Genomic DNA, 26,805 nt, shown 5'->3' on the forward strand with positions numbered 1-26,805 from the left:
AAAGTATCGCTTCTGTAGGAGAGAAGAGAAAACTCGAGAAATTCTTAGATTAACATACGGTCCACCTCCGGGATGAAACGACTTCTAGATATGCAAGAGTTCCTTACGTTCCAGAACTCTGAAGACCATCTGTCGTGCGGTTTAAAAATGACATCCGGTGCCATGATTCCTCTCTCGGTGATTCCCTCCTTCTGGTCGCAGCAACACTTTGCCAGCGAATTATTTGGGTCACGTTACGAGGAACGAAACTGGTAAAAATAGTAGCCGTATAGTTGACCGTTTCTGATAAATAACAGTGCTCGGCTGTCGAGTACGTCCGTTGTATCGATTATTGAAAAAATATATTTGTGGGAATATAAGCGTACGCGTCGATGGTTTGAGCCTCGATAACAGGTATTTGGCCATCACTGTTGGAAATGACGTTTGTGGGAATATACGGTACTGCAAAATATATTATAGAAGCATTAGAACCTCGGTTGTCAATCGCTGCGGGTGACTCTGAATGTATATTTACCAGATAATATTGCGTTTATCGATACGAATCTGATGCAGTCTGCTAAATAACTAGTATCTATGGGCTGAAACGTTTTGCAAAATTTATAGATTTATATGTTCCTGGTACGCGTACGAACTGCACAAATTATTCTTCCTGTGTCACCCTCGAACGATCACCCGGGGTCCGTCACTGGGGACCCCAGCCTCGTAATTTCGTTAATAACTCATTGCCTCGATCAAATTAATACTTTCAATCTCTCTGATCTTACTATACGGAGACTTCTGATCTTTAATCGATCGAAATTAAATAATTTAGCAAAATAACACTGTTTCGAAGTTCCCGTAACACTTTAACCCTTTGCACTTCGAGAGAGTTTATTAATATGGACGATTAGCGACGTGATTTCTAAAAATGAAAGAGTATTCTTCTTTTCATAACCATGTATATGATTATCTATAATTTAAATTTCATTTATATATTTTCTAAATTCAGTTTGTGTCGTCATAAATGAAACTTCGATCGAACTATGGTATTATGTTTGTCGCCATAGCGACGCCAGTGGAGTGCAAAGGGTTAACTATGTATAATAAAAAGAATAAAACCCACTGTCATGTTCCAAAAGATCGCTCAATTAATTAAAAAAGAAGACCAAAAATAATTATTAGCTCGAATAGAAGCTACCCAGGGTGTATGGTGGATAAGTTTAATAAGATTTGTTTCGAATTTCTATGAATTGTTGATATTAATATATGTAAAATTTCAGAAATCCTCTGAACTTGTAAATTTTATTTGTTTTTCATAAAATTACAAATTTCATCTTCTGTGATCTTACTCCACGAAGACTTCTGAAAACTATTCGATCGAAATTAAATAATTTAGTAAAATAACACTGTTTCGAAATTTGCATAACACTTTAACTATGTATAATGAAAAGAATAAAAGTCCCTGGTTTCTCTCTATCAATCAACCCCCTCTGAAAAATTTGTCATGCTCCAAAAGATCGCTCAATTAATTAAAAAAGAAGACCAAAGTTGAGTTTTAAATAATTTTTAGCCCGAATAGAAGCTACCCAGGGTGTATGGTGGATAAGTTTAATAAGATTTGTTTCGAATTTCTATGAATTGTTGATATTAATATATGTAAAATTTCAGAAATCCTCTGAACTTGTAAATTTTATTTGTTTTTCATAAAATTACAAATTTCATCTTCTGTGATCTTACTCCACGAAGACTTCTGAAAACTATTCGATCGAAATTAAATAATTTAGTAAAATAACACTGTTTCGAAATTTGCATAATACTTTAACTATGTATAATAAAAAGAATAAAAGTTCCTGGTTTCTCTCTATCAATCAACCCCCTCTGTAAAATTTGTCATGCTCCAAAAGATCGCTCAATTAATTAAAAAGGAAGACGAAAGTTGATTTTAACATAATTTTTAGCCCGAATAGAAGCTACCCAAGGTGTTCGGTGGATAAGTTTAATAAGATTTGTTTCGAATTTCTATGAATCGTTAATATTAGTATGTGTAAAATTTCAGAAATCCTCTGAACTTGCAAATTTTGTTTGTTTTCCATAAAATTACAAATTTTATCTTCTGTGATCTTGCTCCACGAAGACTTCTGAAAACTATTCGATCGAAATTAAATAATTTAGTAAAATAACACTGTTTCGAAATTTGCATAACACTTTAACTATGTATAATGAAAAGAATAAAAGCCCCTGGTTTCTCTCTATCAATCAACCCCCTCTGAAAAATTTGTCATGCTTCAAAAGATCGCTCAATTAATTAAAAAAGAAGACGAAAGTTGATTTAAAAATAATTTTTATCCCGAATAGAATCTACCCAGGGTGTACGGTGGATAAGTTTAATAAGATTTGTTTCGAATTTCTATGAATTGTTGATATTAGTATATCTAAAATTTCAGAAATCCTCTGAACTTACAAATTTTGTTTGTTTTTCATAAAATTACAAATTTGATCTTCTGTGATCTTGCTCCACGAAGACTTCTGAAAACTATTCGATCGAAATTAAATAATTTAGTAAAATAACAGTTTCGAAATTCCCATAACACTTTAACTATGTATAATGAAAAGAATAAAAGTCCCTCGTTTCTACCTATCAATCAACCCCCTCTGTAAAATGTGTCATGCTCCAAAAAATCACTCAATTAATTAAAAAAGAAGACGAAAGTTGATTTTAAAATAATTTTTAGCCTGAATAGAAGCTACCCAGAGTGTACGGATAAGTTTGGAACGCGAACAGAGAGTCGTTATCGCGTTGAACGCGTGCAACAGCCCGGATCTACCTGTGCCCGCACCTGCAAGCCATCGGCATGAATGGAACTTAGCGGGACTCGACGTAGGCCGTGTACGAAAAAAAGAGTGAAAGGCAAGGCCACTTTTGCTGGCAGAAGTCGAAAGCCAGAGAACGTGGAACGGCATTGGCATTGGCAATGACCGTTTTAGTCGCGACTCGGTCGCGTACTCGCCGCGCGACTTTCCACCAAGAAGAAGGGTCAAGTGGTACGCGACGCTAGAAATTCATGCGTTCGTGATTTTCCGCGAGACGAACGATCGAACGCGTCGGGGCTGCGGTAAAGATATACATTATCGCGCGGCTATTAAACCGATACAATCGGATTTTGCATAATACGAAACGACGCGTGTATATTTAGCAGATTTCACGTGAACGCGATGTAAACATGTCCGGTCTCCCAAGCGAGCGGTTTCATATTGCTTTGGACAACGTGTATACCACAGATTTACATGGAGTCGAAACGATCTTTGTTGCTTTGGTGGAAAATCTTGGATAATACTTTAAATTTCTGATCATTTTGATTCTGAGTTCCTGTATTTGTATTCTCGATTGCTCAACTAGCATTTCTTAATTTATATCGCGTCGAATGTGAGTCAAAAGTCGTTTTACGTTTCCATCCACGACCCACAGGTGGGTCCACCCGGTGGAAAGCCAACGCGTTAATAACGCTCGAGGGCAACGAAATTAAAACTTCTGCGTTCGCGGCCGCGTAAGAGATTAAACGCGCTAAATCACATTTCCAGCCGATAAAAAGAATCGCGGAAGTTCGGGGCAAGCGTGAAACGAAATAAAAGCCGTGGAAATCGAGTTTCGGTCCCGCGCTGGCAAATAGTTCGTTGAATCGATCGAAGCTAAAACTAGCCTTGAGCGAAAACGTCCTGACGATTTTTGTCGCAGCAACAAGTTGGTGGGTGGAATCGCGCGCCCTGCCTTCGAACCTGGATACGCATTATTGTAATATTCAGAGAGATGAATTCAAACCTGCCTACGGCGTTTATACCGATTTAATATAAATCCATCCATCGACTAAACGATTATGACGAAACTGGATCCACGCGTTGTAAAAAAAACAATTACGAACCGAGTAATTTGCTTCAAATTACTTTCAATTTTACTTTAATTATACATTTAAACGATATCCTGTTTTAGTGTGTTATTTGTGAAAAATAACGAGAAGTTAGAAAGAAACACGTTTTCTAAACGTGCCAATTAATTTACGGTTGGAAACGAAAAGTATCGAATAGCAACTGTATTATCGTATAATGAAACGTAATAATTATGGTCTCTGATCGACGGTGAATAATACACAGTGATTAATATTTGACAATCCAATAGGCGATTCTATTTAGTCGCAAAATTCCATTAATTTTCTATTCTCTATTGTATTTAATTTCAATAGAAAATGTGAAATTGATTTCATTGGCATTCGTGTTATAAGTTACGCCCATTGTTTTTCACATTTACTTTTGTATTTGTTAGTTTACATGGTTTTATTTTTCTTAGGGATAGTCATCTGGAAAAAATTGTTATCACTTTTGGTAACTAAATTTCCTTAAATTAATAAATTCTATTGTAATTTCTACGTGTTTATATAGAGACCTCGAATGCATGGTTTATTAAGAAACAATTCGTGTTTCCTTACAGTTGGTATTTTAAACGTTCCCTGCAAAAAGAATTTGAAATAAAGACGAGAGGAAAAGGATGTCCATTTAATAATGTAACACAGAGAGTCGAGTGGCCCTCGATTTTATGTTAGCCAGCCCTCCTTTATTGCGTCATTAATTAACGGAATGATCTGAGACGGTGCGTAAACCTCGCCATAAAGGTTAGTACAGAAGGGACCCTAAAATTAAGTGATTCACTCGCGTCGACAAAAAACCTGTTATCGTTTCTATTGGCAATACGATGATGACATAAAAAGAAATTAATTCCAAACACTTCGCGCCACGATGGCCGCTCTTAACGGGAAAAATCGTCATAAAACAGTGCCGTGCTATTTCAATTAAAAATCACTCTGCGCGAAAGTGCGAAAATGGAGTAAAATAAATCTCGGTATTTATAGCGTGAAAATACGTAACCGATAAACACCTACTGTACTCCATTTTGCGTCAAAATGATCGATTTTACTTTTACTGTTACGAGTGGCGATCTCGCGATTATTTCATCACCAGTAAACGAAATAAAATTCGCGCATCGGGGGGACGAAAAATAATTTTTAAATAATCATATTTCTGTCAATTATTTCGAAATCGTTCCGAGTCATGTTCATCACGCTCGGTTCTGTAATTCGACGATTCGTCCACGCTAATTTGCACGAGTCGGAATACTCGGCTCGAATTTCACCGTTCGAAAGAAATCGACGCTGTCATGGGTGTCGGGGCCGTCGATGGGCACTCGATGGACGGAAAACGTCCGGCGTTCGATGCGTGTATCATCCGACAGAGCGCGGCCGTAACCGTCTTCACGAAATTCGAAGGACGCGCGAACCGACCAAAACGTGTTTCGAAGAATCTTACCTGAGACAAGTCGGAGTCGTCGCGGATCTTGGCGTCCATGGTCGTCTGGCTGGCGATGGTTCCGGTGATCACGAGGATCGCGGTGAACAGACAGCCGGCCGACAGCATTGTTCCCCGTGAAAATGTTCACTGATCGAGACGAGGAGCGTCACGCCTGCCACGAAACACACAATACACTGTTTTATTCGCAGGCTCGACGGTTACGTGTACGTCGTACGGCACAGAGAACGCAACCGTGAACGATCGACGCTCCGATCAGCGATCGATCGAGTCTCGTTTAAATGTCAGCGACCCAACGGTCGCTCTGCACGCGCACTGTCCGATGCACGCGTGATCGAGAGAATGGATCTCGTGCGTTTCGCGAATCGACGAGGAACCTCGCGGGAGTCGCGTTACCGCGAGAACCGTTGGATCCCGAAGGATCGAAACGAGCCACGACAGAAGGCAAAACGTTACCAACCGACTCCGCACTCTTTTCGTAGGACGTGTCAACGATACGGAGGATGGCGCGGAACTGCGCCCTCTCCATGCCTGGACCCCCCTAGCCCCCACCACTCCGCCGCAACGAGTCTTCGGTATACCGTACCGTCCTCTCCCCTCTTACTCGGCCGACTTTCCCCCTCCCTCGCGGTTCCCGGTTCCCCTCGCTGGCTGACGACACACATTCCACACACCCGCACCTAGCTACTGCCGACGGTCATTCGATTCTCTCTTTTCCGCCGTTGGATTTGGCTAAAATTTATTTGGAATCATATTTTGGGTGTAAATATTGGAAATAATACGGGAACGGACGTTTGACGAGCAACGGGCATTCCGAGCGGAGCGAATTGATTGAAACGAACGATCGCGCGGGAGGAGGGGAAAGAAAGAATAGAGTATAAAACGATTTATCCTTGGGAACGATTGAAAGTACGTTTCTGTATCGGTGGAAGTTATTGGAGGATAATTGAAAATTTGGTAGAAATGTATTCGACTCGGGGGGGAAATATGGGAACGATACATTCGCTGTTTTACGAATGAATAATTTCGAAAGGAAGAAATAGCTGCACGTTTCGCGGAATTATTTTAGTTACTGTTGTTGAGTGTAACTGATCGAGATCGAACATCGAGTAGTAATAAGTAGACTGCGGATGTTTATGTCAATGAAATATGTCAACATATGGATCAATAATATGCCAAACTATGCAGGAATATGCAAAATATATTCAAAATATGTTCAAATAATTCTATTATTTAAACATAATTTAAATTACAATATGTTACGAGGATTTTTTCAATATTGTCAAAAGTTAGTTTACGTTTATCGCTTAAGCTGAGAACGAACGCTCAACATTACAAGATGTGATTGGAGCATATTCGAATTTGCTGAAGTAGCATGCAATAAAATTTATTCCCGTATGTACCAAGAATACTTCAAAATTACTGATTAATACTATTCGTAGCATCTACGAACTCTTACCATTAATGATTCACGGGATGCATAAATAGCTAGGTTGTGATATCTGCCATGACTATCGTATATAAACGTTGAATTAGTTTAGATAGAATTAGTAGACTGAAATAGATGCTTGGAAGCCCATATAAGCATTAATTTTAAGAAAAGAAATGCAATAAATTTCGACATATGTTTTTATGCAAAATACTATATTTTTAAAGGCCTCTAGTGATGAAACAAACTTCTATTGTTGAATGCATTTGCATGAACATCCGCAGTATAGTAAATGAGACAAAAATATTACGTGCAAAGTCGATTCCCATTATATCGTACGAAAAAGATAGATTGAGAAGAATCGAAGCATCTTGAGGCCACTGTTGCTCCTCGACGAGCACAGTCCGGAGCACATGACATCATCCAAACCCGCAGACCCACCCCCTACTTGACCAATCATCACGAAATCTCTAATTGCGTCGTACACAAAGAGTGACATCACGGCTGCAAACTTTCCTCGTTCCACGATGGCCCTCCAAAGTCTCTGCCTTTGCTTTGTCTCGTCCGTGAACTCGTGCCACGTGGAGTGCCACAAAGTCGCGCGATTGTTCCGCCCTGCTGCGTTTCTTCTTTGATTTATTAACCCCAAAGCGCGGTGCGCGTCAACCAGGAGTAATACCGAGCGAATAGCAAAATTTTTCACGCGATCTTGTCAAAAGACGCGCATCCACGGTCCGAAGACGAGAAGCAGGAGATCCCCAGCCGAGTGCACGGGGATCGTAAACGCAGGACTAAAGTACACTCATTGTCATTAATTAATTTCGGCTCTACAGCCACCGACCTTCCGTTTTAGAGCGCCCTTAACCCACGCGTTCATGGTCGCGACTTCCGCCATTAATAATCCGACGAGCAGTCTCGAAATTGCTCTTTAACCCTGGAAAGATTTTGGGAAACGTTGAATTCCAGTAGAGAAATCTTCGTAATAGAATGCTGATAAAAGAGAAGAATTTTATTGGATCTTGGTCTCTGGAATTATTAAAGGGATATTTTGAAAAGACTATCGGTGAATTATATCGAGAAAAATGTCGTTGAATCGTTTTACGGCGAGTCAGAAATTTTCTGACCCAGTCGCGTCGTGCTCGAAGTCGATATAATTGTAAACTCGATCGAAAGTTCACCGGGCGTTTCCCAAGTGTAGTGGACTTAGACCGATTCTCGAAACCTCCCGGGGCAACGAGGATTAAGGAAAGATCCTGATCGCGAATATAAACGCAAAGGGGGTTGCCGGAACTTCCCTATTGTACGCCTGGGTTCCAGTTGTACACCGAGAGTCTTGCTAAGTTTGTCCCAATCCCCCAGGTAATTAGTACTCCAGATACCCCTATTTGACCTCGCCAACGATCCAATTTGGGGTTACTTAAGCGAGTATCCACCGCAAGCTTCCGCGATGACTTGCCCCGAACGAAAGCATCGGCTTTAAAATATTCAGCGCCGTCAGATCCAGAAGTTCAACGGGTTATGCTAGGTCAAGGGTTAGGAACCCGCGGTCTAAATGTCATACGCGACCTTTTAGACCACCGTCATCCGTATTTGTCACTTCGCGATTCATTCTATCACTCGAGAGTAATTAACGCACCACAGTACTGCCTCCATTTTTGCAATTTAATTGGTCCGGTAATTCCATATCGATTGCAAAATTATAAAAGTTCTTGAATGAAGAAGGCCTAATAAGAATATAAAAAGAAGGAAAGCTTAAATTTAATTGATAGTTTCGAAAATAAAAATTGAAAGTCGAAACTAACCAAAACGAACCACAGTACTGTCTCCCTCTTTGCAATTTAATTGAAATCGATAATTCCATATCAATGGCAAAATTATAAAAGTTCTGTAATGAAGAAGGCCTAAGAGGACTATAAAAAAAAGGAAAACTTGGTACGATTGATAATTTCGAAAATAAAAATTGAAAGTCGAAACTAGCCAAAAGGAACCACAGTACTGTCTCCCTCTTTGCAATTTAATTGAAATCGATAATTCCATATCGATGGCAAAATTATAAAAGTTCTGTAATGAAGAAGACCTAATAAGAATATAAAAAGAAGGAAAGCTTAAATTTAATTGATAGTTTCGAAAATAAAAATTGAAAGTCGAAACTAACCAAAAGGAACCACAGTACTGTCTCCCTCTTTGCAATTTAATTGAAATCGATAATTCCATATCGATTGCAAAATTATAAAAGTTCTGTAATGAAGAAGGCCTAAGAGGAATATAAAAAAAAGGAAAACTTGATACGATTGATAGTTTCGAAAATAAAAATTGAAATTCGAAACTAGCAAAATGAACCACAGTACTGTCTCCCTCTTTGCAATTTAATTGAAATCGATAATTCCATATCGATTGCAAAACTATAAAAGTTCTCTAATGAAGAAGACCCAATAAAAATATAAAAAAAAGGAAAACTTAAATTTAATTGATAGTTCCGAAAATAAAAATTGAAAGTCGAAACTAACCAAAACGAACCACAGTACTGTCTCCCTCTTTGCAATTTAATTGAAATCGATAATTCCATATCGATTGCAAAACTATAAAAGTTCTCTAATGAAGAAGACCTAATAAAAATATAAAAAAAAGGAAAACTTAAATTTAATTGATAGTTTCGAAAATAAAAATTGAAAGTCGAAACTAACCAAAACGAACCACAGTACTGTCTCCTTCTTTGCAATTTAATAGGAATCGATAATTCCATATTGATTGCAAAATTATAAAAGTTCGCTAATAAAGAAGGCCTAACAAGAATATAAAAAAAAGGAAAACTTAAATTTAATTGACAGTTTCGAAAATAAAAATTGAAAGATGAAACTACACAAAAGGAACCACAGTACTGTCCCCTCTTTGCAATTTAATTGGAATCGATAATTCCATATCGATTGCAAAATTATAAAAGTTCTCTAATGAAGAAGACCTAATAAAAATATAAAAAAAAGGAAAACTTAAATTTAATTGATAGTTTCGAAAATAAAAATTGAAAGTCGAAACTAACCAAAACGAACCACAGTACTGTCTCCCTCTTTGCAATTTAATTGAAATCGATAATTCCATATAGATTGCAAAATTATAAAAGTTCTGGAATGAAGAAGGCCTAATAGGAATATAAAAAAAAGAAAAACTTGATACGATTGATAATTTCGAAAATAAAAATTGAAAGTCGAAACTAGCCAAAACGAACCACAGTACTGTCTCCCTCTTTGCAATTTAATTGGAATCGATAATTCCATATCGATTGCAAAATTATAAAAGTTCTGTAATGAAGAAGACCTAATAAGAATATAAAAAGAAGGAAAGCTTAAATTTCATTGATAGTTTCGAAAATAAAAATTGAAAGTCGAAACTAACCAAAAGGAACCACAGTACTGTCTCCCTCTTTGCAATTTAATTGAAATCGATAATTCCATATCGATTGCAAAATTATAAAAGTTCACTAATAAAGAAGGCCTAATAAGAATTTAAAAAAAAGGAAAGCTTAAATGTAATTGATAGTTTCGAAAATAAAAATTGAAAGTCGAAACTAGCCAAAAGAAACCACAGTACTGTCCCCTCTTTGCAATTTAATAGGAATCGATAATTCCATATCGATTGCAAAATTATAAAAGTTCTCTAATGAAGAAGACCTAATAAAAATATAAAAAAAAGGAAAACTTAAATTTAATTGATAGTTTCGAAAATAAAAATTGAAAGTCGAAACTAACCAAAACGAACCACAGTACTGTCTCCTTCTTTGCAATTTAATTGGAATCGATAATTCCATATCGATTGCAAAATTATAAAAGTTCTCTAATGAAGAAGACCTAATAAAAATATAAAAAAAAGGAAAACTTAAATTTAATTGATAGTTTCGAAAATAAAAATTGAAAGTCGAAACTAACCAAAACGAACCACAGTACTGTCTCCCTCTTTGCAATTTAATTGGAATCGATAATTCCATATCGATTGCAAAACTATAAAAGTTCTCTAATGAAGAAGACCTAATAAAAATATAAAAAAAAGGAAAACTTAAATTTAATTGATAGTTCCGAAAATAAAAATTGAAAGTCGAAACTAACCAAAACGAACCACAGTACTGTCTCCCTCTTTGCAATTTAATTGAAATCGATAATTCCATATCGATTGCAAAATTATAAAAGTTCACTAATAAAGAAGGCATAATAAAAATATAAAAAAAAGGAAAACTTAAATTTAATTGATAGTTTCGAAAATAAAAATTGAAAGTCGAAACTAACCAAAACGAACCACAGTACTGTCTCCCTCTTTGCAATTTAATTGAAATCGATAATTCCATATCGATTGCAAAATTATAAAAGTTCTCTAATGAAGAAGAGCCAATAAAAATATAAAAAAAAAGAGAACTTAAATTTAATTGATAGTTTCGAAAATAAAAATTGAAAGTCGAAACTAGCCAAAAGGAACCACAGTACTGTCCCCTCTTTGCAATTTAATTGGAATCGATAATTCCATATCGATTGCAAAATTATAAAAGTTCTGTAATGAAGAAGGCTTAAGAGGACTATAAAAAAAAGGAAAACTTGGTACGATTGATAATTTCGAAAATAAAAATTGAAAGTCGAAACTAGCCAAAAGGAACCACAGTACTGTCTCCCTCTTTGCAATTTAATTGAAATCGATAATTCCATATCGATTGCAAAATTATAAAAGTTCTGTAATGAAGAAGACCTAATAAGAATATAAAAAGAAGGAAAACTTAAATTTAATTGATAGTTTCGAAAATAAAAATTGAAACTCGAAACTAACCAAAACGAACCACAGTACTGTCTCCCTCTTTGCAATTTAATTGAAATCGATAATTCCATATCGATGGCAAAACTATAAAAGTTCTCTAATGAAGAAGACCTAATAAAAATATAAAAAAAAGGAAAACTTAAATTTAATTGATAGTTTCGAAAATAAAAATTGAAAGTCGAAACTAACCAAAACGAACCACAGTACTGTCTCCTTCTTTGCAATTTAATTGGAATCGATAATTCCATATCGATTGCAAAATTATAAAAGTTCTCTAATGAAGAAGACCTAATAAAAATATAAAAAAAAGGAAAACTTAAATTTAATTGATAGTTTCGAAAATAAAAATTGAAAGTCGAAACTAACCAAAACGAACCACAGTACTGTCTCCCTCTTTGCAATTTAATTGAAATCGATAATTCCATATCGATTGCAAAATTATAAAAGTTCTCTAATGAAGAAGACCCAATAAAAATATAAAAAAAAAGAAAACATAAATTTAATTGATAGTTCCGAAAATAAAAATTGAAAGTCGAAACTAACCAAAACGAACCACAGTACTGTCTCCCTCTTTGCAATTTAATTGAAATCGATAATTCCATATCGATTGCAAAATTATAAAAGTTCTGTAATGAAGAAGGCCTAATAAGAATATAAAAAAAAGGAAAACTTAAATTTAATTGATAGTTTCGAAAATAAAAATTGAAAGTCGAAACTAACCAAAACGAACCACAGTACTGTCTCTCTCTTTGCAATTTAATTAGAATCAATAATTCCATATAGATTGCCAAATTATAAAAGTTCTGGAATGAAGAAGGCCTAATAGGAATATAAAAAAAAGAAAAACTTGATACGATTGATAGTTTAGAAATTAAAAATTGAAAGACGAAACTAGCCAAAAGGAATCACAGTACTGTCTCCCTCTTTGCAATTTAATTGGGATCAATAATTCCATATCGATTGCAAAATTATAAAAGTTCGCTAATAAAGAAGGCCTAATAAGAATATAAAAAAAAGGAAAACTTAAATTTAATTGATAGTTTCGAAAATAAAAATTGAAAGTCGAAACTAAGAAAATGGTGACTTAAACGTCTACTCTCGTTCGATTTTACGCGAACCAGGCACGTTACACCGCGTCGACTTAACTGTCGCCGTGAAAAAAAGTTGAATAGTGTTGCGATCCCGCGATTCGAAAATTCCGTTCGAATGATTTCCACGAATAGGTTCGCTTATCTGTTGGCGTTCTAAAACAAAAATCGATAATCTGGGGGTGCTAGCGACCGACAGCCATCGATCACGCGATGTTACACGGTCGATCGAGCATCGCTCCAAACACTTTGCAGTCTTTTCGATCGCGATACAGGCAGCAAAATGCACGCGTATGCGATTTATTTAAGTCCCTGGATAAAATCCTGATGCGGTTTAGGGACGCGCGCGAGTTTGACGAATTCGAGAATCATCGACGAGTTTCTATCTACGGGATCAGCGAGAATAAAAGTATTTAAGCGACGTTGGGTGAACATTTTCACAACGATTCTACGCGAATCGCAGTTTAAACTTGAATTTTTTTTTAACACGTTGACCACCGAGCGAAATGCAACGACTTTCGCCACAGCGACGCGGTCTTCCAGAATTTTTATTTCGAATAAAGCTTTACAGAGCTCGCGCCATCAATCTGTCTGCGGTCTACCTTATCTGGCTCGCCTGTTTTTATCCATATTTTATTTAGAACACGATTTTACAACGTTCTTCCGTTTCAAACATAATTTTGAAAGGATTTACTATTCGTATAAAGTACGTTAATATAAATTCTTTTTTTAATTATTTCGAAGACTCAATTGTATCGACTAATTCTCCAATGTAAAAGTTATTCGCTCGAATTATTGAGCACGAGTTACAGTTTAACCAGCTTTTCATCGCAGTTTTACAGAGTCCAACTATCGAGTAGCAAAAATACAAATACTGACATCTTGAAATGTTAATAAATAAAGTAACCTTAGATTCCATACGGAAAAAGGAATCGATAGCTTTGACAACGAGCAACGAAAGGGGGCGAAAGCAAAGCAAACTCGCGCTTCGGCCCTAGCGCCGTGTGCGTTCAAAGCCTGTGGAAATTTCCTTTAAACATTTTCTGTACATGACAAGGAACGCATGGAGCGTAAGGACAGGTCGGTGAGCTTTCTCGCAGAGAACAGAGGTCCCTGGACTTTCAGACGAAATGTACTTCGCAAGAGAAAAGGCAAGATATGCCTTGACACACTTTAGCGTAACCATTTCTGCGACGAGAATACCGCACCGGAAGCCCCCTCGGGGAACACCCCGCAAGATGCAAGGAGTCCAAGTTTGCCAACGTTACTTGCTACTTCCGGTAAGGAAGAACGCGCCTAGATTATGGAGCAGCGGGGGTGAAGGCGAACCGTGGTGGTCGAGGGTTGCAGGGGGTACATTGAGAAACGTATTTGTAAACATACATCCTACCCATGAGGCTCGAGCAACCCGTGTCGCAGTAAATCCCGGTACATTAATATTAATGCTTCTTCGGCATGTACAGCACCCGCGCCCTATCCTCCGGTTCGTTCTCCGCGTCGCAGAAAGCACGAGAGTTCAACAGAGTTTACAGCAACCACGAGCATGCAGCACCTACTAGGCTCTTCAGGATATCTGCGATCCATCCCCCAGGCTCGAGTGCCTCTTCACAGCACTCGTTCGCCCGAAAATTAGGTCTTCTTTGCTTCGCTGAGCAAGGCAGTAACCGGGGGGCTTATTTTTGATTCTCTTCACAGTTTAATCCCTGGGTAATTATTACGGCGATTTTTTAAATGTCATTTCGACCGAAAGTAGAGTGAAAAATTGACTCGTGGGGCAAATTTTGAATGTATTTTGTTCACGAAGTATTCGCGAACGGAGCAAGGAAATTTATTTACTCCCGAGGATCTTTTCGTTATTGGATTAATTTTGAACGACAAGCGTCCCGGGATTATGCGTTTAATTTACGGGAAAAGTCTAGTTACGGATCATGAATCCATTCTCCGGTGCTTTGCAAGCATTATGAAAACACTCCGGTGTATTACATTTGCATACGCGCGCGTCCAGAGCCTCTTCGGAAGCGGCGCGCGAATCTGTCACATAAAATAACCATATTTTTCGACACGTAAAACCGCGATATTTTTCTGTCCGTCTTGCCGGCACGGTTCTCGATGGAACACGGATTCCCCTGACTCCGGAAAATAATGATGATTCAGATTCTTTTGCCCCTCGTGGACTCTTTCGATCGTTTTTCTCATTTACGCTCGTCCCTTTATCGAATAAAAAACTCGTGGTCCCTATTTGTCAAACTAATTGAAGGTTTGTGCAATAAAATATAATAATTGGTCAACTTTAGGCTAATATAATAATTGCTTTACACTTTGATTCACTCTCTCTTGTACGATACAAGAGGTTTTGTGTAAGAAGAACGGTGTTATATTTACATGATTATGTAAATGTCCTGTGTTTTCTGGTCTCTAATAGATGGTAACATTTTTATATCTCTCATACTATTTTATTCAGACAGAAACTATACAGGGTGTTCAGCCACCCCTGGGAAAAATTTTAATGGGAGATTTTAGATGCCAAATTAGACGAAAATCAAGAATATCAATTTCTTGATTGAGGCTTCGTTAAAAAGCTATTCAAAAATTAAATTAAAAAATTTCAAATTATTCTGGAAAAATTATTTTCGGTTGCGGAGGTCAATTACAATCATTTTTGGTGATTATACATACTCTCGAAATCCTACGCACTTTCGAGAAAAAAATTCGGGTAGATACTGAAACTTTTTCACGAAAAAGAAATTTTTCAAATCGTCCTAAAAAAATTATTTTCGGTTACAAGGATCGATTACAATCATTTTTGGTCAACAAGCATAACCCCGAAATCCTACTCAGTTTCGAGAAAAAAATTCATTACCGAGATGTGAGGCCAGAAATGTACTCCGGAAATTTTATGCGAATCTTCAAAATGTCATAACTCCTGAACGGATTGGAGGATTTTAATGTTTAAAAAGCCAAACTACGCGTATTTTGATGGAGAATATGTACAAATCGCAAAAATATTCGAAAAGTTGGTCCTTGACCTCGCAAAATGAGAAAAACCCCATAAAAATGGTCCAATTTTCAAACTACCATAACTCCTACAATAGTGAATATATTTCAATGAAACTTTTTTCTGAAGTAGAGCTCATGGGTACCTACAAAAAAGTATTAGACAATTTTTCTGTAGGGCGTCAAACAAAATTACTAAAAATGAAAAACGAATTTTTAAGAAAAATCGACAGGGGGTCGACGGAAAAAAGAAATTTGCAATCGTTCTGGTAAAATTATTTTCGGTTGCGGGGGTCAATTACAATCATTTTTTATCAACAGACATACCCCCAAAATCCTACTCAGTTTCGAGAAAAAAATTCGTGTAAAAACTTTTTAACGAAGCCTCAATCAACAAATTGGTATTCTTGATTTTCTTCCTATTTTACTCTAGAATCTCCTATTAAAATTTTTCCCATGGATGGCCTATACTATAGGCCATGTCACAGGGTATCAAATATTTGAAAATAATTTATCCCCAAAACACAATACTAAAAGACATAGAAATTGCTTAGAATAAGGACTTCTCTGATGTTAAAATAAAAGTCACCCTAACCAATACAGCCAAGTTCGAAGATCTGAAGAAATAAATAAATAAATAAGACGTCAATGCGTCCAAACGCGTTTAAAGATTTATTCAAACGCGTCGATGAAAAAGAAGTCGAGGAAGCGTGCTCGATCCCCGCGACCCGGTTGCCGCGCGAATCCTCGACGTGATAAATCAACAGACGCCCAGGCAGCGAAGATACCGGCACTCCAGAGTTCTCTGTGCCGCGATAATCGCCTACTTCAGAAGTCCAGGTCGCCTCGTCGCGTTTTCGCGATATCTCCCCGCGATACACGGTCGGCCGCGATCGATATCGCGTCAGGATCCAACGTGGAAGCGTTCCACGAGGCTAGAGGAACACCTCGTTCCGACGCTCGTCTACGCGGCCCAGGTCGCGTTATTAAGAGGTCTAAACCGTATCCAACTCCTGGAGCGTGGTTACGCGCACGGGCATACGTGGCCAACGACACGGTGTTCGACGCTGGCTGAGGTTTCTTCAGGATGGCTCGTTACGCCGTGCAAATTGCAAAGCAGAAACTGAATTCCGCCGGTACTACACGCCCCCGCGTCGCGGCAGGGTGTTATCACAACCGCGAACTGTCGTCCGCAGCCTGAACGGCGCGCAGGGGAATGTTTGAATTAGTTTGAACTACGACGAAGCACGACCAACCCCTGATTCCGGGTTAAACACGGACGTGTGTATCGTTTGGATGGGGGCTGACAAGATCAGGAATAGGGGTTCACGAAATTATTGCGTGTTTGGAGATGTTTGTCACTGCATGGCTTAGTGTGAACTGATTTGAAGTAGTTTATTTCTTGAGGCTAATACAATTATTGCCTGATTGGAGATGTTTGTCATGGCATGGTTTAGTGTGAACTCGTTTGAAGTAGTTTATTTCTTGGGGCTAATAAAATTATTGCCTGATTGGAGATGTTTGTCATGGTATTGCTTAGTGTGAACTCGTTTGGAGTAGTTTATTTCTTGAGATTGGTGAAGTTATTGCCTGATTAGAGATGTTTGTCATGGCATAGCTTAGTGTGAACTCGTTTGGAATAGTTCATTTCTTGACGCTAATAAAATTATTGCCCGTTTGGAGATGTTTGACATATTATTGCTTAGTGTGAACTCGTTTGGAGTAGTTTATTTCTTGAGGCTAATAAAATTATTGCCCGTTTGGAGATGTTTGACATATTATTGCTTAGTGTGAACTCGTTTGGAGTAGTTTATTTCTTGACGCTAATAAAATTATTGCCCGTTTGGAGATGTTTGACATATTATTGCTTAGTGTGAACTCGTTTGGAGTAGTTTATTTCTTAACTTTGAAGAAAACTCATTTTCGAGATATTACATCATTGTCAAAACAAAGACGAATGGGAGAAATAAGCGGTTCGATGGATAGTGAGTATTTGGCAAAGTTTGGTCCTGTTGTAAGTACTCAAACGCGGATACTTTTGGGCCTCGAAAATGGAGGAGTATAACAGAATATTAGATGATAGTTGCCTCTATGAATTACTGATTAGGTCCAGTATTTTTGGACCACGTTGCCATAAAGACTTGACAAAATGTAATCTGATTACATTGGGTACTGTTAATTATAGTACACAGCAATTGCATGGTTTCATGATTTACGATTACAGTAATCGTGGCGAATGCAATCCGGATTACATTTTGCCTGACACAGTATGTCTATAGGACATTGAGAGATTCCTGAAGCTAATACACTGCATTAGGACGCGGTCATCAGAGTAATGTCGCATCAATGGCGGTGGCGAAGTAATATTTCTTGAAGACGATCATCGTCGCAGAAAGATGCGGTGTAATTTGGTCGAACCTGACACGAACAGACTACTTTGTACCACACTTTGATCGAAGTCAGGAAAAAATTTTTAGTTCGATGTCGTACGAAACTGATAAAACACGATTTAATATTGCATTTCTAGATAAAATGATCAATATCGTTTGCAAGTTATTTTCAAACTTTTCTAAATAGTAAAACACATTTGTCCAGGATCGAAAATTTGTATCGTATAAACGAGTTAAGTTGACATTATCATGTTTGCAACATACGTAGGCGTGCTCATATTTGTAACATGAGTAGGCGTGCTCATGTTTTTTACATAAGTAAACGCACAGGGGCCCGTGGAACTCTCAATCTACATTTTTCTTTTTCGTTATGAACGATTACTATTTTTTTTCTTATCACTGTCGCATGGTTAGTAATACAGATTGTATATTTATTTATGTACGTAAATATTTTGTCTGTTTAATGGCTTTTAAATGTCTAGAAAATTAATTATTTGACAACTGATATCGCACGTTATCGCTATTAAAAATAGTGAATAATGTAAACATTTTATTTCGTGACACGAACCAAAATAAATTAATATTAACAGATCAATATCATAAGCTCGACCACAGGGAGCATCCATATTCGTAATCATTATTAATATTAATACTCGATATTAATTAGTTTCTGAATTTAAACCATTGTTCCTCTAATAATATATTTTTTAATAGAAAGAGAGAAACCAGTGGTCGTTCAATTTAGACGCGAATTCTGAACCATATCTAGACAACAAAATTTCGATAATTTATATTCGAAAAATCATTAAAACGTGCAGAAAATATTCGTGCGAGTGCTGTAACGTTAAATCGACCGATACAATATTGAAACGCGACGACAAATATTTACAATTTCGAAACGCTTAATGATGGAACGCGTGGACACTTGTCATAATAAAGTATATTTCTGCCCATAAAATTGGAAATACTTAGTAGATTATTCAATGCTCGATTTATCAAATAAAACATGCATCGTTCTATTTTCGAAAGCTTCGAACCACACACTGGAAAAGAGTTACAATTTTTATACTGACCTTTCCTTTTTATGAAATACAATACATTTTACAATAAAGTACAAAAAACTACCTAATATAGACCGCTTTTTACGAGCTCCAATTTATGGAAAATAAATTTGTCTTTCCCCCTGTAAAACTTTCGAATAGTGTAGAAAAATGGTTGCATATTTTTATATTTCCAGAAAAATCGTAAGGAAGGGTTGATATTCGATATCGAATAGACTTCCCCATTAAACTTTTACCCGCGATTTTCTTGACTTGGAACTTCCGTCGATCGTTTTTCCCGGCGTGGGCTTCGATTAAAACAGTATTTGTCCAACATCCGATCATTTTCGCGTGACCTCGGTTTTCCGGTGCCAGGCAAAGTAATCGTATTAGCAATCTTGGCGCGGAGTGATGCTACAACCGCGTAATACTGCAAGCTAATTTTCCGCTTGTAAAATAACGGACGCCGGTATCGTAATTAATAACCCGTAAGATGATTTACGAACTTTGTGTCTAATAAACCGCGCGTGTATCACGGACCCGTGCGCGCTTATTTTATCAGCTCGAAACTTTTTCGCGAAATACGAAAGTCGTATATCATTGGATACATGCAGTCTCCAGGAACGGGTACATTTCGAGGTACTTTTCTTTCCTTTTTTTTTTTTAATCAGCTTGTCATTCGTCGCTTAATATCTCGATGTGTATTATATATGATATTAAACTGCAGTTCAAATTCCAGTACGTCCAATTAGTCGGCCGACACACGGCGTCGAGATCTTCGAAATTGATTTTCGAACGTTAATTAAACTGCTGTCGGAAAACGATTCTGTTCGGTTCGAAAAACATTAAAAATAAATAATAAAATCATCGTATCCTTTTCCCGTCTTGTGCAAATAGAAAATTCATGTGTTACGAAGCCTCGCGAGTCTTTTTAATTTTTTGAAGATTGAACGTTTTCTGATTTTTCAACTTTGTGTGCACTGCAGAAAAAGTTTAATTTATATTGGGTGTAACCCTGGGAAAAATTTTAATGGAGGATTCTAGAGGCCAAAATAAGACAAAAATCAAGAATACCAATTTGTTGATGGAGGCTTCGTTAAAAAGTTATTAACGTTTAAAGTTCCGCCAGTTCAGAATTTTTTTTTCGAAAATGCGCAGGATTTCGGGGATATGTCTATTCACCAAAAATGATTGTAATTGACCCCCGCAACCGAAAATATTTTTTTTAGAACAATTTGAAATTTTTTTTTTTCGTCGAAAAATTTAGGCACCTACCCCCTGTCGATTTTTCTTAAGAATTAGTTTTTCATTTTTGATAATTTTGTTTGACGCCCTACAGAAAAGTTGAGTAATACTTTTTTGTAGGTACCCATGAGCTCTACTTCAGAAAAAAGTTTCATTGAAATATATTCACTATTCTGGGAGTTATGGTAGTTTGAAAATTGGACCAATTTTATGGGGTTTTTCTCATTTTGCGGGGTCAAGGATCAACTTTTCGAATATTTTTACGATTTGTACATATTCTCCATCAAAATACGCGTAGTTTGCTTTTTTAAACATTAAAATCGTCCAATCCGTTCAGAAGTTATGACGTTTTAAAGATTCGCATGAAAATTCGGGCAGACATTTCTGGCCTCACATTAGATTTTCGGTAATGAATTTTTTTCTCGAAACTGAGTAGGATTTCGGGGGTATGTCTGTTGACCAAAAATGATTGTAATCGACCCTTGTAACCGAAAATAATTTTTTTAGAACGATTTGAAAAATTTTTTTCCCACCGAAAAATTTCACACCTTCTTGAATTTTTTTCTCGAAACTGAGTAGGATTTCGGGGGTGTGTCTGTTGACCAAAAATGCTTGCAATTGACCCCTGCAACTAAAAATAATTTTTCCAAGACGATTCGAAAGTCTTTTTTTCACCCAAAACTTTCAGCATTTACTCGAATTTTTTTCTCGAAAGTGGGTAGGATTTCAGGGATATCTCTATCCACCAAAAATACTTATAATTGACCCCTGCAACCGAAAATAATTTTTCCAGAACAATTTGAAATTTTTGAATTTAATTTTTTAATTACTTTTTAACGAAGCCTCCATCAACAAATTGGTATTCTTAATTTTCGTCTTATTTTGGCCTCTAGAATCCCCCATTAAAATTTTTCCCAGGGGTGGCCGAACACCCTGTATAAAATCAAATTAAATTAAATAAAAGATCCCGAAATATCTGAGATGTTCGATTCATCGTAGAGGTATATTTGACTGTGTCTGACCATGGAATTCTTTGTTAATTAAACCCACTGTGGTTAGTTAAGGATCGTATTGAACGCGTTCAATGGAATGTTCAGTCACTCGAGTCGACGTAATCGAAACCGTCTGGTAGACATAGTAGTAATTAGTCACCTGTTTACCTGAGATATTAGCAAACCCTAAATAGTTGTAACGCGAAGCAAACATCGTTTAAAATGGAGAGACTTTTTCAAAATTTTAATTTACTCCGATCACTGTAACGGTAGTTAAAGTGTTTCACGTTATTCAATTTTGCTGGAGTAATAATATTCTCGTAAATATATTAATGGATCAACAAGACAGATCATGGAGCTCTGATATTTTCACGAAGATCCAACCAATGGATTACCACAGGTAGCTGCACGAATATTGACTCTGGTCGATCGATTAACAATTAACGGAATAATAAAACGACCGATTATGTTTAATATATTTCGATCCGGATAACAAGTCGAATAAATATGTTGACATTTATAGGCGACAGATCGATCCTTCGACGCGACGGTCTGCGAATTATGGTCCCGTCGTAAATCAATAACCATCGTAGAAAGTTGTCGTTTCGCTGAAGAATGCAAGGTAATGCGATAAGTTCGCGTACTTTAATCGTCTTATTAATCATTTAACGATGACTTGCGCCGTGGGTGAACAGGACAAGGCTTAAAATGAAATATTACGGACGGGACGAAACGTGTAAACAATATGGTCTCGGGAAGTATCTGTTTGCACGAACGTTTTATATTGTTTGCATTCAATCATACGTGAAATCCTTATTTGCACAAGCGTTTTATATTATTTTAACTCAATCGTTCGTGTAATCTCTGTTTGCATAATCGGTCCAATATTATTCTTTTGCGTAAAATATTCCGTTCGAAAAATAAAGGCGAAAGTATCGATGAAGATTTACCTGCATTTCGTATAAACAATATTTTATCGTTACTCTTACTAACACGACGAAAATCAGTCGCCGAGGATCTCGACAAAATATTTGAATAATTCAGCCGCTTATGCATAAATCTGATAATATAGGGAAATTTCATTTAATCCTAGTTACGTGTATCCCCGTATAAACAACCCTATAATTTCGACGACGACGACGCTTATCAGCAGCGCACGATAAGGAGATCGACGTCTTTTGAAAGTATATTCGTGTCCTCGAAACCGTCGGAATAAATGGCAGGCGCGTTTCCTCCACTCGACGACGGTTCCTCGCGGTCGGAAATATATTATTTCTCTTATTAAGATGACACGGGAATTGAAAAGAGGGTCGATCGTCTGAAGAAGGGGTGTCCAGCGTTTGACAAACGCGGAAATCGCGTGCGGCGCCGCTGTAAATCGGAGCCTCGACGTAAGAGAGGCACAAGTGCGCGGAAATCGCGAATCACGAGCTCCGTTTTAGTCGAACCACCTCGATTCTCGCACCCGCATTCTCATTTTCTCGGTATCTGACCAGCGCGATTAAGCCGTTTCCATTTGTTATTTTCTATCCGTAAACGAAAAGCCAACGACATTCCTCCTTTTATCAGGAATTGAAATTCCATCTTGCAAATTTTTCGAACGAAACGTTCGAATAAATATGTAATTTTTGGGCGAAACAAACCCGGAATTTAAAATCGGAAAATTTATTGAAATACCATTTCCGAGCGAATATTTGGGAGCAAAAACTGCAATTTCGTTCGAAAGCAAAGCAAATATTTTTCCCTGTCAAACTTCAAAGATACATTATTTTTTCAAAATAGCTTCCGCGTGTCTTTTCAACATTCTCTATATGTTTTTCTTTTGTACAAAGACTCATACTTTTAGCTGCCCGCGTGTACGATTTCAGTTTCAAATTACATCGTGTTCCGGATTTCATACATTTGCACACTATATTATGAAATATGATAAATTAAAAGAACAGAAGGGAATAAATGCTCGTTGCAACCAGAGACCCCTTACATTGTTATGTTTATTCTCGAATAATTCGCAATGTGTGCGTAAGAATAGACGAGAAATAGTTCCTGTATTCCTGAATCCCAGCTTGTAGTTTCCATTGGGAAGTTTCGCTTAGTTTGAAACCAAGTAGATTGAACGTTCTCAACTAGCTGCGAGGTAGCATAAATAAATGAATTATTCAGTGTACCAGCTTTGATTACGATAGTATAATTATTGAAACGTGCATTGTGCTGCATAATGCATCTATTACGCATACTTATTAACCGAATTACGAAACTTATCTTATATTTCGTTCCTATGCAAAACGAGGTACTTGGCTTTATCGTGTCGCGAGCGTTCCTCTTGGGTCGACGGAATTGAATGTTTTTCTACTCTAAAATTTTAATTTATTAGATCTTGCGTAAAATGTGGTAAATTGCAGTTAAACACGCGCCGACAGCTTCGACTGGCTGAACTACCACGAGAAACCAAGATGTTCCCCCGGGATTCATCAAAGAGAGTCAAGTTTAATCTAAACTCGCTACAAGGGCCACAATTATTGACCTTCCCGCCGAGAACTTTAATGTGTGATCTCTTGCGTCGAGTGGACCTTGCATACATATCTCCAAACACGCCTAAACAAACACCAAACTACTGCTACTTTAATTTATCATACTCCTCCCAAAGTGTCAGCGCCAAATTGCAAGTAGAAATAATTTTCTACTTCTGTTTGACTTTTGTTACTAAAATAGTTAAAAATTACAGGTTTCACGACTACCGTGCTACCCAATTACAAAGGTTGGAAGGAAACGAATGGCGGAGAAATTGGGGCATTTCCCTTGGCCCAGACTCTTAAATTCTTCAAGGAATTCGTTCATTGCCTCCGACTCGCGGATCGATATTTCAGCGATCGTGGCTGCTGGATTCACAATGACGTTATTGCAGCCAGGAACAATAGATCTTAGTCGATCATTGTGAGGCGCAGATCGTCGACTTTTCCGCGGTTTCGCATAACGATCGCTCGTTAGCCAAGCTAATTACTCTGGTGACGGGCGTTGGACCGTGAAAGTTCGTTAGTTAGTTAGTACTACAGGTTAGTGCCCAAAGAGGTAGCATTCATCCCGGTCTCTCCCTCTCACTCTCTCTTTCTCTCTCTCTTGCTCTCCCTTCATTCGTGATCGTTCCTCCTTCTCAATTCCCCGGTTTCTCCTTCTGTCCTGATTGCTGACTTACCAAAACCGCAGGTGTCGCACTTTACTCGTCAATCCAAACTCGGCAAGGCCCGAATACTAACGCAAAGTTCAGCCAAGGTTTGCCTAACTCGGTTGAACCTTGCATCGGTATTCGAAACGGTTTTTAATCATCCATTTTGGGTCTCTGGTGCACTCAGAAACACTCAAGTGCATTCATGATCTAAGATTTCAGATTAAATATACCATTTGAACGTTGGAAATTTTTCCGAAGATTCCAAGCCCGAAAATATTGAGAAGAATCGTTGTGTGAAAGGTTGTCGATGCCATGGAATTTTATTAAATGGCAGGCATTGTAAATCCCCGCTATTGCAAGCTTCCAATTAACGAGCGTTTCTATTATTCGACGATGATCGCGTACGGACAGGAAGAACGTATGATTAGGGGTGAAACGAATCTAGACGGGCTCTGAGAGACACAGAATCGCGGATAACGGTAGCATCGTTATTTCGAAGTTACAATGATCGTTTGAACACATTGTTCGAAACAACAATGGAATTTCTGTAAACGCGAATACGCAAACCGAAAGATAGAGTGCATTATCTGCCGGATTACCATATTTCACATGGCACAGTTCATCTTCGTTTCGGATGTCGTGACGGTGGATGTTGCATCGTCCCGGCATCTCTGAGGATTCAAAGAGAAACTCGACAAAAGTCTCCCAAAATAATAACAGTATAGTAACAGTAATAGAATACAATGCCAACGATTCGACTTACCGTTGGAAATTTCTAAACAAAACATCGCGTTGCTTAAAAAAATTTGTTTACCCTTGCTTTTCTTTTCGGAGGCACGTCGAAACGCGCGTCCGTCCACGCCAAGTATTTTCCACGCGATGAAAAAATGGCGGAAGCATGCTTCTAAGAATTTCTCGTGCATTCCCGTGCCATTTTATTAATCCCCGCAAAGGGAAAGGGCGAAGATCGGGAAAACTTGCGGCGTTCAACTCGCGCTGGCTGTTAGCGCGAAAATTCGGGAATCCGGGTAAGAGAATTTCAATGGAACTCGCGGAATTTCGAAAGAAGGAGCAAAAGCGTATTGCTTTATCCGGATACTTGTTTCGCCATCAAACTTCCCCACGGAAACCGCGACTAAATCTGCTTGCAAATTATATCGAGAAACATTTCCATGACCAGGTTTCGTAAATACGATATCCTGGAAATATTTCTAGTTCCTTAAATAAATTATTCCGCGAATAAATCGAGTGCTGTAATTATTCACGATTTGAGGACAGTCGTGAACGGAGAATCTCGTCAACTAATTACGAAATACGCAACGTTTACAACTGTTTGCCGTTCAATTTACAGCCGGTCGACACGCCGCGGCAATAAAAGGATACGGCGATAAGAAAAGTGTAATTCGTTTTCATTTCCGTTTTCTCGCTCCAGTTTCTGCCGAACCATCGATTACTTGGCGCCCTGATAACCGGTGATCACGCAACAGAAACTCCCGTGAGAATTTATGAGGTATTATGTGTTGTACGGGAGGGTTGGACGCGATTTACACAATATTCCACGACGCGATAAATCACGAAGAAGATGAAATTGACGCTAAACGATCGCCGTTGAATGATACGCGAACGTATCGCTTGTTTTTCCCCCGTACGGGCATCATAGTTGACGATAGATCGATCTCGTTGATTTACAACCGGCCATTAAATTATTGACACCGACGACAGTTTGATAGAATTACGCGAAATAAACCGCCATCGATCCCCTAAATGAAAGGTAAACAATTATAAACGATTGCAAATTTTTTTTTCTTTAACTGATACAAGTTTAATCGTCGTGCATTTTACGGTTTATCGTTGAAGAATTCCCAAAAATGGCGGAGGCGCTTCTTCGTTCAGGCCTCGGTTCGCTGACCAGTTTCCTTCGCCTCGTTCCGAGTTAAAAGGATAACCTAGTTGGTGTCGAGCCACAGGATAGTCCGGGAATTTTAATGCAATTGGAACAGGTTGTCTGCGCATGACAGCGGAGAGGAGGATTAAGCGAAGAGTTTTTCAATTTCGCTTCAACTTCTGAAATGAGCCACGTCGGAACTTTATCTCCGACGTCGCGTCCAACTGGCGACGTCTACGATTCTCAATTCGAAATTATACTGTCCCTCGTTTGTTTACATAATTGGAGAATCGTCGGGTATCGATTTTTATCGATACTTCCTAAACCCTTCGATCCACTAATATGGTTTCTGGATCTCGAGGATCACGACTGACGTTTCTTTCCTTGTTATTAAAATCAAAATAAAATATTTATGTATGATAGAAAGAAAGCACTCGTTCGTGTGGAGAACCACTGA

General features: G+C 37.8%; 1 protein-coding gene across 3 annotated transcripts in view; it reads right to left on the reverse strand.

The window, feature by feature from the left end:
- The window catches only part of Fas1 (fasciclin 1 Fas1 domain-containing), a 379,485-nt gene extending 373,650 nt beyond the window's left edge, over positions 1-5,835 (reverse strand). For all 3 annotated transcript variants that reach the window (XM_076765289.1, XM_076765290.1, XM_076765288.1), the window contains exon 1: positions 5,332-5,835. In XM_076765289.1, the coding sequence (XP_076621404.1) occupies positions 5,332-5,439 (108 nt within the window). In that variant the 5' untranslated portion in view covers positions 5,440-5,835. The remainder of the gene's footprint in view (positions 1-5,331) is intronic.
- Between the last annotated feature and the right edge of the window lie 20,970 nt (positions 5,836-26,805).

This window comes from Colletes latitarsis, chromosome 5, assembly GCF_051014445.1.
Source record: "Colletes latitarsis isolate SP2378_abdomen chromosome 5, iyColLati1, whole genome shotgun sequence".
Taxonomy (NCBI): Eukaryota; Metazoa; Arthropoda; class Insecta; order Hymenoptera; family Colletidae; genus Colletes; species Colletes latitarsis.